The sequence below is a fragment of the Penaeus vannamei genome, chromosome 5 (genome assembly GCF_042767895.1).
Source record: "Penaeus vannamei isolate JL-2024 chromosome 5, ASM4276789v1, whole genome shotgun sequence".
Lineage (NCBI taxonomy): Eukaryota > Metazoa > Arthropoda > Malacostraca > Decapoda > Penaeidae > Penaeus > Penaeus vannamei.
In genome coordinates this window covers 1,935,978-1,948,477 of record NC_091553.1, presented here as the reverse complement: position 1 = coordinate 1,948,477, position 12,500 = coordinate 1,935,978, and the positions used below count along the sequence as shown (strand labels likewise).

The 12,500-nt window shown below is 38.5% G+C and overlaps 1 protein-coding gene across 1 annotated transcript in view; it reads right to left on the bottom strand.

Annotated features, from left to right (window-relative positions):
• Positions 1-12,500, bottom strand: part of LOC113825884 (A disintegrin and metalloproteinase with thrombospondin motifs 3-like) — a 96,479-nt gene that overhangs the window by 70,979 nt on the left and 13,000 nt on the right. The window contains exon 2 of the mRNA XM_070121731.1: positions 1-88. This exon is cut by the window's left edge and continues 154 nt beyond it. Within this exon, the coding sequence (XP_069977832.1) occupies positions 1-88 (88 nt within the window). The remainder of the gene's footprint in view (positions 89-12,500) is intronic.

Here is a 12,500-nt window from a genome sequence, read left to right as displayed (position 1 = left end):
GGCGCAGGTGCTCCGGCGACAGGTGGTACAGCCGCTCCGACCACCGGTTCACCGCCTCTAGGGATTTCTTCGCCAGGCCCTCGCGCACCTGCGGGAGGAGGAGGTGGGGGGTGTTAGGGTTGTTGCTACTTCATGGCTTCTGTTTGTTGTCTGTTGTAATGGCGGAGGAGGTGGGGGGGGGGTGTTATAGGGTTGTTGCTACTTCTTGGCTTCTGTTTGTTGTCTGTTGTCTGTTGTAATGGGGGAGGAGGAGGAGGGGGGGGGGTATTAGGGTTGTTGCTACTTCTTGGCTTGTCTGTTGTCTGTTGTAATGGGGGGGAGGAGAGGAGGTGGGGGGTATTAGGGTTGTTGCTACTTCTTTGGCTTCTGTTTGTTGTCTGTTGTAATGGGGGGAGGAGGAGGTGGGGGGTATTAGGGGTTGTTGTTACTTCATGGCTTCTGTTGTCTGTTGTAATGGGGGGGGGGGAGGAGGAGGTGGGGGGTATTAGGGTTGTTGTTACTTCATGGCTTCTGTTGTCTGTTGTAATGGGGGGGGAGGGAGAAGGTGGGGGGTATTAGGGTTGTTGCTAGTTCTTGGCTTCTGTTGTCTGTTGTAATGGGGGGAGGAGGAGGTGGGGGTATTAGGGTTGTTGCTAGTTCTTGGCTTTTGTTGTCTGTTGTAATGGGGGGGGAGGAGGAGGCGGGGGGTAATAGGGTTGTTGCTACTTCTTGGCTTCTGTTGTCTGTTGTAATGGGGGAGGAGGAGGAGGGGGGGGGGTATTAGGGTTGTTGCTACTTCTTGGCTTGTCTGTTGTCTGTTGTAATAGGGGGGAGGTATTAGGGTTGTTGCTACTTCTTGGCTTCTGTTGTCTGTTGTAATGGGGGAGGAGGAGGAGGGGGGGGGGTATTAGGGTTGTTGCTACTTCTTGGCTTGTCTGTTGTCTGTTGTAATGGGTGTGGTAATAGCGATAAAGATGAGAATAAAGATATAATCATTATTATTATCATTGCTACTGTTATCATCAATGTTAGTAAATTTAATTGTGTTATTACTAAGGGTATAATCAACATTACAAGCGTTATCATCATCATTAAATCCTATCACATTCCTATCATTATCCCCATTAATTACCCTGTACACTAACGCCATCGGGCAGAATTGAATAGTCTGCAATTTTTTTTACCCCAAAACAAAGAAAACAAACAAACAAACAAACACACGCGCGTCCAAACAAACACACAAACCCACAAGCACGAGTACGCTTTCACCAAGCACTAAGCGAAAGAAGACGTGGACACCGAAGGCAAAATGAAAGCGGACAGCAAGCATCATGTGTACAAGGGGGAGGGGAGGGAGAGGGAGAGGGAGGGAGGGAGAGAAGGAGAGAGGGAGAGAAGGAGAGAGGGAGAGAAGGAGAGAGGGAGAGGGAGGGAGGGAGAGGGAGGAGAGGGAGGGAGGGAGGGAGAGAGGAGGGAGGAGAGAGAGAGAGAGAGAGAGAGAGAGAGAGAGAGGGAGGGAGGGAGGGAGGAGGGAGGGAGGGAGGGAGGGAGGAGGAGGGAGAAGGAGAGGGAGAGAGAAAAAAAGAGAAAGAGAGAAAAAGAGAAAGAAAGATAGATAGAGAGAGAGCAAGAAAGAGAGAATGAGAAAAAGATAAGAGAGAGAGAGAGAGAGCGAGAAAGAGAAAGAGAGAGAGAGATAGAGAGATAGAAAGAGAGAGAAAGAAAGATAGAGAAAGAAAAAGATAGAAAGAGAGAGACAGAGAAAGAGAAAGAGAGAAAGACAGACAGACAGACAGACAGACAGACAGATAAATAGAGAGAGAGAGAGGCGTACAGGCAGACCCCAGCGTGCCTGTACAAGCAGAAGCCAAACACGACCACAATCACTTTTCTTGTTCCTGATAAGTCATGTGTAATAATGGTTGGGGTCGGGTTGGTGTGTCCCCCGGGAGTGGCTTTGCTTGTTGTTTGTTTTTGCTTCTTCTTCGTCGGGTGGTTATTGCTGGGGGTGTGTGGAGGGGCTGCTTGCGCCTCTCGCTCTCTCTCTCTTTTTCTTTCTCTGCGTGCTTGGTGTCTCTGTCTCTCTCTTTCTCTTTCTTTTGTTGTTTTCTCTCTCTCTCTCGATGTCTGTCTTGTTTGTCTGCTTGTTTGTCTCTCTTGGTCGATTTATCACCATGATTATATGTCTGATTGTCTCTTTCTCTGTCTGTCTGTCTCTCTCTCTCTACCTTTTTCTTCTTCTTCCTCTCTCCACCACCTTCTTTTCTCTCTTCCTTCTTTCTCCCCCCCCCTTTCGTCTCTCTCTTCTCCCTCCTCTCTCTCTTTCTCTCCCTCCCACTCCCTCTCTCCCATTACCATGCCGCCCCTTCCTTAAGCTTGAAAAAAGAAATATACATATATATATAATACACACACACACACACACACACACACACACACACACACACACACACACACACACACACACACACACACGCACACACACATATATATACACAAACATATATTTATATATTGTTAAGCAAAGTAGTTTATGATAGATTTTTTCGTAAGTTCATGGATTTTTTAATTTGCTATTTCAAAAAAAAAAAAAAAAAAAACTACATTGTAGTAGTAGTAATCAGAAATATGCATTAAGTATGCAATGTTTATTTTTCCAAGGATGTAACATTTGTCGCTGATAGTTCTGATGATCCCAAAAGGCTTAGAAATCACATATAATAATGAGATGGAGTTGTTAGATGTAAGTAATGCTGATTCTTTTGACTCGAAATAGAACTTTGGAGAAGGTAAGAACAGCAATTTTTTTTTCTTTATTATGATTTAGATGAAAGTTTAGTGTCGTTCAGGTATAAAGTTTCCAGCATGATTTTTTTGATGATTTATATAAAAAGCGGTATATATTATACACCTTTATATATACTTATATATATACCTTTAAATATTTTTGAGTTTGTAGGTCTTAAACGTGGGCGGGGTTTTATTGGGTGTCCAAATTTTTGCTTTTTGTTTTTCTATCAGATCTAAAGTCCTCTTTTCATTAATGATTTCTATCTATATATCACACAAACAAAATATATATTGACTCAATATTTGTGTTAAAATATTTGTCAGTTTTGTTGTCGTTTTTTTCTCAACGAACTTCGTGTGCTTTATCAAAAGGAATTAATCTTCATAAATAACTTTTAAATTTCTCAATATATTTTCTTTCGTGTGTCTGCCTAAGGACTTGTCGCACGTTGTCAAAAGCTATGAATAATTTTACCGATCAGTGTGTTAACGTTTCTTCACTGCTTGTTGGTCTTTGTCAGAGGACGTGTTGTATTTCTTTGGGAGAACACAGTCGTAAACTCCTATTAGTGTTTAATTTGTAAACACATTTGTAGACTTCTATTAGTTTTAATTTGTAAACATTTGTAAACTCCTTTTAGTTTTAATTTGTAAACACATTTGTAGACTCCTTTTAGTTTTAATTTGTAAACATTCGTAAACTCCTATTAGTTTTAATTTGTAAACACATTCGTAAACTCCTATTAGTGTTTAATTTGTAAACTCCTATTAGTTTTAATTTGTAAACACATTCGTAAACTCCTATTAGTGTTTAATTTGTAAACTCCTATTAGTTTTAATTTGTAAACATTTATAAACTCCTATTAGTTTTAATTTGTAAACATTCGTAAACTCCTATTAGTTTTAATTTGTAAACACATTTGTAAACTCCTATTAGTTTTAATTTATAAACTATTAGTTTTAATTTGTAAACTCCTATTAGTGTTTAATTTGTAAACTCCTATTAGGTTTAATTTGTAAACAAATTTCTAAACTTATATTAGAGTTTAATTTGTAAATTCCTATTAGTTTTAATTTGTAAACACATTTGTAGACTTCTATTAGTTTTAATTTGTAAACACATTTATTAACTCCTATTAGTTTTAATTTGTAAACACATTCGTAAACTCCTATTAGTTTTAATTTGTAAACACATTTATTAACTCCTATTAGTTTTAATTTGTAAACACATTCGTAAACTCCTATTAGTGTTTAATTTGTAAACTCCTATTAGTTTTAATTTGTAAACATTCGTAAACTCCTATTAGTGTTTAATACATTTCTACATTCGTGCTGCCTCCTTAGATGAATTGGTCAACCGTGATAAAATTGTAGTAATATTGGAATGTATCAAAACAGGGATATGTATAGATTTAAAGGTATTTGAAAGTTCAGTTCAGATTACGTATAAATATTTTGTTGAATGATTCAATATCTACAAATCTAGAAAAAAAAGAAAAAAAAAGAAAAAAAAATCTAAAGAGAAAAAAAAAATATATGTGTGTGTGTGTGTGTGTGTGTGTGTGTGTGTGTGTGTGTGTGTGTGTGTGTGTGTGTGTGTGTGTGTCTGTGTGCGTGTGCGTGTGCGTGTGCGTGTGTGTATATATATATATATATATATATATATATATATATATATATATATATATATATATATATATATATAAGATTATCAGAGCATTGAAAGTGACTCTAACAACCTATTGAATGTTATGAGTAATTCAATTGTGATTGACATTAACTTTTAGTGCTAATAAATATTTTGGTGATTGACGTCAAATTTCGTCGAAACAAGTTAAGCTTATAATTTTTTTTTTTTTTTTTTTTTTTTTTGCAATCATAAGAAATTTATAAAATCCATACGAGTTAGCGAGAACTAAATGACGGTTAAGAACAAATTAATTTTTTTAGACATTTATGGAATAAGGGAAGCATTTGATAAGTCTTGTATTGAAAGATAATGAAAGAATTAATAATAAATGTGATAAAATGTTAAGAATATCGTATAAAGCTTTGAACTTAACTTGAGAAATTTAGGATAAATTTTGTTCTCTACATTTATATTTGATTTATATCCTTGATGAATAAATGACAAACCTCATTAAGAGAAGGATAAGAATAAAATGAAATTATTCAGATTTAGCTAAGGAAGGTTCATTGTAACAATATATTCATATATCTATATCTATATCTATCTATCTATCTATCTATCTATCTATCTATCTATCTATCTATCTATATATATATATGTGTGTGTGTGTGTGTGTGTGTGTGTGTGTGTGTGTGTGTGTGTGTGTGTGTATACATATATATGAATTGATAAAATAATGATTTTTTTCAGAAACACATAAATAAAACAATGAGAAGCGGGAGTGGGAGGAGGGTAGGGGTAGCGGGAGGGGGGAAGGTGTAATTAGTGGGAGGGGGGGGGGCATGGGGAGCGGTGCCTGGCACTTGGGAGAGCAGGAGGGGATGGGCTCGGGGACCAGAGGGGGGTATGGGGAGAGGAGGGAAGGGGGGGTGGGGGCAGTCACTATTAGCATGGATATCTCAATTTCCTGCTTGTCTATCAATCTACCTGTCTATCGATCTGTTTTTTTTTTCAACCTTCAACCTGCATGTGAGTTTGGAATGGTAGTGTTTATATGTTTATATGTTTGTGAAATATATAAGAGTGAATATATATATATATATATATATATATATATATATATATATATATATATATATATATATATATACACGAGTATATACGTGCGAGCAAGGTGGATCTAAAGTACTTTGCGACCGTGTATGTGTCTCCGTGTCTTCTCATGTGCATGTACACATATGTAGACTTACGTGTATGTATGTGTGTAGGCCTACGTGGATGTACACATATGTAGACACGTGTAAGTATGCGTGTAGGCCTACGTGCATGTATGCGTGTAGGCCTACGTGCATGTATGCGTGTAGGCCTTCGTGCATGTATGCGTGTAGGCCTACGTGTATGTATGCGTGTAGGCCTACGTGCATGTACACATGTAGACACGTGTAAGTATGCGTGTAGGCCTACGTGCATGTATGCGTGTAGGCCTACGTGTATGTATGCGTGTAGGACTACGTGCATGTATGCGTGTAGGCCTACGTGTATGTATGCGTGTAGGCCTACGTGCATGTACACATATGTAGACACGTGTATGTATGCGTGTAGGCCTACGTGTATGAATGCGTGTAGGCCTACGTGTATGTATGCGTGTAAGGCCTACGTGCATGTATGCGTGTCTGTGTGTCCTTGTGCGCGAATGCAGACATCATAAACATCAGACACATATAAACAAAAACAATATAAAAAAGATATATAAAAAATACATATATAAAATCTATCAACAACACCAAAAAAACAATATAAAAACGACAGAGATCAACAACAACAAAAATAGCTATCTAAAAAAGAAGAAACAAAAACAATATATAAAGACAAAAAAAAATATATATCAACAAATATAAATCAATATAAAAAAGACAAGACATCATCAACAACAACAGCCATCTAAAAAATAAATAAATAAATACAAAGAAGACACATCAACAAAAACAACAGCTATCTGAAAAATAAACAAATAGATAAATACAAAAAAAGACAAAACAAAACAAAAACAACAGCTATCTAAAAAATAAATAGATAAATACAAAACAAGACAAACATCAACAAAAACAACAGCTATCTAATAAATAGATAAATAGATAAATACAAAAAAAAAAAGACAGACATCAACAAAAACAAAAGAGAAAAGGCGCGGCGTCCCAAAACAAGCGACGACCGAACCACATAATTAAACGATAATAAATAACAACCTCGACGATAGTCTCACGGTCGCCCCCAAGTTGCCAGATGAACGATAAGCTATTCATAGACTAATAAAATAAAATAAATAAATAAATAGATAAATAAATAAAAAAGAAAAGAGTTTTTTTTTTGACATCGCAAGGAGGGAGGAGGTGGGGTGGGGGGAAGGGGTGGGGGGGTTGTAATGAGATCGTAATTATTTCGATATAAATAAAAAAATAACGAAGGATTGTAATTTGTGAGACGATAAAAAAAATGTGTGAGAATGAAAACGAAAACATATACAACATAAGAGAGTGAATAATAAAAAATCAACAAAAGCTAAAAGAGATAGAAGAAAAATAGAACAAAAATCAAAGAAAATACAAAGGAAAAAGCAGAAGAGAACGAAGAAAAAAAAAGAAAAAAATCGTAGTAAAAACTATTATTTCCTCTCGAAGAAATACGAAACACGAAAAAAAAAAAAAAAATAAATCTTTTTGAAATAACGAGAAATTCTAAATTTTCATAAAAAAAAAAAAAAAATCATGAACTTCGTCACGAAAAAAATAATTAACAAAAAGTGAAAATTCAAATGAAAAACTATTAGTCCATAACAAGCATAATTCTTGATAATTATGCTTTAATGATTAAAACTTAGAATCGACACCTGGCACCTCTCATTGCTCATTGCCAGCTTGTGCCATTAATAAAATATATATTTTGTGTATTGTTTATTTCCCTATTTGGTAGAAAGAGATAAATTGATTTATTGAGTGAGAGAGAGAGAGAGGGAGAGGGAGAGAGTGGGAGAGAGTGGGAGAGAGGGTGAGGGAGGGAAGGAGGGAGGGTGAGGGAGGGAGGGGGGAGAAAGGGAGAGAGGGAGGGAGGGAGGGAGGGAGGGAGGGTAGGGGGAGAGAGAGAGAGAGAGAGAGAGAGAGAGAGGGAGAGAGAGAGAGGGAGAGGGAGAGGGAGAGAGTGGGAGGGAGGGAGAGGAAGGGAGGGAGAGAGGGAGGAGAGGAGGAAGAAGAGGGAGGGAGGGAGAGGAAGGGAGGGAGGGAGGGAGGGAGAGAGAGAGAGAGAGAAAGAAATAGAGAAAGAGAGTCAGAGAAAGACAGAGAAAGCGAGAGAGAGAAAATACAAAGGAAAAAGCAGAAGAGAACGAGGAAAAAAGAAAGAAAAAAAAAACTAGTAAAAACTTTTATTTCCTCTCGAAGAAATACGAAACACGAAAAAAATAAAAAAATAAATCTTTTTGAAATAACGAGAAATTCTAAATTTTCATGAACAATAAAAAAAAAAAATCATGAACTTCGTCACGAAAAAAATAATTAACAAAAAGCGAAAATCCAAATGAAAAACTATTAGTCCATAACAAGCATAATTCTTGATAATTATGCTTTCATGATTAAAACTTGGAATCGACACCTGGCACCTCTCATTGCTCATTGCCAGCTTGTGCCATTAATAAAATATATATTTTGTGTATTGTTTATTTCTCTATTTGTTAGAAAGAGAGAAATTGATTGAGTGAGTGAGAGAGAGAGAGAGAGAGTGAGAGGGAGAGAGTGGGAGAGAGGGTGAGGGAGGGAAGGAGGGAAGGAGGGAGGGTGAGGGAGGGAAGGAGGGAGGGAGGGAGGGAGGGAGGAGAGAGGGAGGGAGGGAGAGAAAGAGAGAAAGAGAGAGAGAGAGAACGAGAGAGAGAGAGGCTGAGAGAGAGAGAGAGAGAGACAGAGAGAGAGAGTGAGAGAGAGTGAGAGAGGAGGGAGAAAGTGAGAGGGACAGAGTGGGAGAGAGGGTGAGGGAGGGAGAGACGGAGGGTGAGAGGGAGGGAGGAGAAAGGGAGAGAGGGAGGGAGGAGGAGGGGAGGAGGGAGGGAGGGAGAGAGAGAGAGAGAGAGAGAGAGAGAGAGAGAGAGAGAGAGAGAGAGAGAGAGAGAGAGAGAGAGAGAGAGAGAGAGAGAGAAAATACAAAGGAAAAAGCAGAAGAGAACGAGAAAAAGAAAAAAAAACTAATAAAAACTATTATTTCCTCTCGACGAAATACGAAACACGAAAAAAATAAATCTTTTTGAAATAACGAGAAATTCTAAATTTTCATAAAAAAAAAAAAAATCACGAACTTCGTCACGAAAAAAATAATTAACAAAAAACGAAATTTCAAATGAAAAAACTATTAGTCCATAACAAGCATAATTCTTGATAATTATGCTTTCATGATTAAAACATAGAATCGACACCTGGCACCTCTCATTGCTCATTGCCAGCTTGTGCCATTAATAAAATATATATTTTGTGTCTTGTTTATTTCCCTATTTGTTAGAAAGAGAGAAATTGATTGAGTGAGTGAGAATGAGAGAGGGAGAGAGGGAGAGAGTGGGAAGGAAGGAAAGGAAAGGGAGAGAAAGGGAAAGGAAAAGGAAAGGAAAGGAGGAGGAAAGGGAGGAGGAGGAGGAAAGGAAAGAAAGGAGGAAGAAGAAGGAGGGAGAGAGGGAGAGAGAGAGAGAGAGAGAGAGAGAGAGAGAGAGAGATAGAGAGAGAGAGAGAGAGAAAATACAAAGGAAAAAGCAGAAGAGAACGAGGAGAAAAAGAAAAAAAAAAAAACTAGTAAAAACTTTTATTTCCTCTCGAAGAAATACGAAACATGAAAAAAAGAAAAAAATCTTTTTGAAATAACGAGAAATTCTACATTTTCATGAAAAAAAAAAAATCATGAACTTCGTCACGAAAAAAATAATTAACAAAAAACGAAATTTCAAATGAAAAACTATTAGTCCATAACAAGCATAATTCTTGATAATTATGCTTTCATGATTAAAAATTTAGAATCGACACCTGGCACCTCTCATTGCTCATTGCCAGCTTGTGCCATTAATAAAATATATATTTTGTGTCTTGTTTATTTCCCTATTTGTTAGAAAGAGATAAATTGATTGAGTGAGTGAGAGAGAGAGAGGGAGAGAGGGAGAGAGTGGGAGAGAGGGTGAGGGAGGGAAGGAGGGAGGGTGAGGGAGGGAGAGGGAAGGAGGGAGGGTGAGTGAGGGAGGGAAGGAGGGAGGGTGAGGGAGGGAGAGGGAGGGAGAGGAGGGAGAGGGAGAGAGAGAGAGAGAGAGAGAGAGAGAGAGCGAGAGAGAGAGAGAGAGAGAGAGAGAGAGAGAGAGAGAGAGAGAGAGAGAGAGAGAGAGAGAGAGAGAAAATACAAAGGAAAAAGCAGAAGAGAACGAGAAAAAGAAAAAAAATACTAATAAAAACTTTTATTTCCTCTCGAAGAAATACGAAACACGAAAAAAAGAAAAAAAAAATCTTTTTGAAATAACGAGAAATTCTAAATTTTCATAAAAAAAAAAAAAAATCATGAACTTCGTCACGAAAAAAATAATTAACAAAAAACGAAAATCCAAATGAAAAACTATTAGTCCATAACAAGCATAATTCTTGATAATTATGCTTTCATGATTAAAAATTAGAATCGACACCTGGCACCTCTCATTGCCAGCTTGTGCCATTAATAAAATATATATTTTGTGTATTGTTTATTTCTCTATTTGTTAGAAAGAGAGAAATTGAGTGAGTGAGAGAGAGAGAGAGGGAGAGAGAAATTGAGTGAGTGAATGAGAGGGAGAGAGGGAGAGGGAGAGAGGGTGAGGGAGGGAGAGGAAGAGAGGGAGGGAGGGCGGGAGGGGGAGAGAGAGAGAGAGAGAGAGAGAGAGCGAGAGAGAGAGAGAGAGAGAGAGAGAGAGAGAGAGAGAGAGAGAGAGAGAGAGAGAGAGAGAGAGAGAGAGAGAAATACAAAGGAAAAAGCAGAAGAGAACGAGGAAAAAAAAAAGAAAAAAAGACTAATAAAAACTTTTATTTCCTCTCGAAGAAATACGAAACACGAAAAAAAAGAAAAAAAATCTTTTTGAAATAACGAGAAATTCTACATTTTCATAAAAAAAAAAAAAAATCATGAACTTCGTCACGAAAAAAATAATTAACAAAAAGTGAAATTTCAAATGAAAAACTATTAGTCCATAACAAGCATAATTCTTGATAATTATGCTTTCATGATTAAAACTTGGAATCGACACCTGGCACCTCTCATTGCCAGCTTGTGCCATTAATAAAATATATATTTTGTGTATTGTTTATTTCCCTATTTGTTAGAAAGAGAGAAATTGAGTGAGTGAGAGGGAGAGAGGGAGAGGGAGAGAGAGAGTGAGAGGGAGAGAGTGGGAGAGAGTGGGAGAGAGGGTGAGGAGGGAGAGGGTAGGGAGGAAGACGGAGGGAGGAAAAGGAGAGGAGGGAGGAGGGAGGAGAGAAGAAGAGAGAGAGAGAGAGAGAGAGAGGAGGGAGGGAGGAGGGAGGGAGGGAGAGAGAGAGAGAGAGAGAGAGAGAGAGAGAGAGAGAGAGCTGAGAGGAGAGAGAGTAGGAAGAGTGGGAGAGAGGGTGAGGGAGGGAGAGGGTGAGGGAGGGAGAGACGGAGGGAGGAGAAAGGGAGAGAGGGAGGGAGGGAGGGAGGGAGAGAGAGAGAGAGAGATGGTGTCCACCAAACACAACAAACACAACAAATCCTGCCGCAACCGAGATCCTTTCCTAAAGACATAAGAATAGTGTCGGCAAACATCAGAAGGTTTCCATACTAATGTGGGGGAATTAACACATGCACGTTTGTCTTAAAAAACAAAGCAGACATAATCTTCGTATGTGAAACCTTTCTAGATGACAAGTATCTGGTAACTATGCCAAGATTCCTGGCTATTCACCTTGGATAAGGGAAAGGGATCCGAAATACATCAGGAGGTGGGATAGCTCTATGCCACAAGAAACACTGATACCAATCCAGGTTATTGACTACCCAGTTCAAAGAAAACTTGGAACTTATACAATGGAAAATAATAGATGGAAAGGCAGAGTACGTTAAAGCTGCTGTGGGTGTAACAGTTTACTTCAGGGAACAAGTAATTACTGAATTTCTAATAAACCACCTTGATAATACCTATCTGATCAAATATGGCTTAATAATAGTTTGGTGATCTCAATCAGCATACCATTCAAGCTAACTGATGAAGGCATGTTGGCGCTGTATGATCTAACAAGCCATGCATCAACTTTGCAACATAGCTCAGTTCTCACTTGATCCGGGTTTGTGACTAACTTTCTGAAGATACAGTCAGGTGCTCTCCCTTTGGGTTCGTGGAAGTTTGCTCTGACCATTGCTGTCCTCTGGCCATTACATTACACATCTCCATGAGGAAAAACTACAGCCACCACTCTCTGGAAGTGAGAGTCTGCCATTAGACAAATCAGAAAGTGGTGACACACATATCATGGAAAGACATTCATAGGCGATGTCAATCAACACAAATGAAACAGTTACGTCAAACCTCCCACCAGTGCTCCAGGAGCAGTGGGTCCCCATACTGCCATTCATTCTAGGATCAATCAAGACCAACCATGGTTTGGTTCGAGATGCCAGATGGCATCTGATGAGAAATACAAGGCTTGGATAAACTTCAAACACAAAAACCCTACTGATTACAACAAGGCACTCCATAGACAGGCTTTAAAAACAGTATGCAAAGAGTGGGCTATACAGCAGTGGAAAAAGACACAAAAATAAGCTAAAAACTGGTCAAGTTGAGGGAAGCAAGCAAATGGTGGACTCTAGTCAAAGAAAAGCAAAGACGAAACTAGAGAAGGGACTATCCCACCTATAACCACAGGATGGCACTATGGCACTCACTTCTCAGCAAGGCAGAGGTACTGACTGTACCCCTTGAAAATGACCGTGGTCAGGCCAGCAAACCAGCCCCAATGCAGCCAGTAATGACTCAGGAGAAAACTGACCAAAATGAAACACAACAAAGGCGGAAGCAAAGAATCCTGAAGGACCTCAGTGAGAC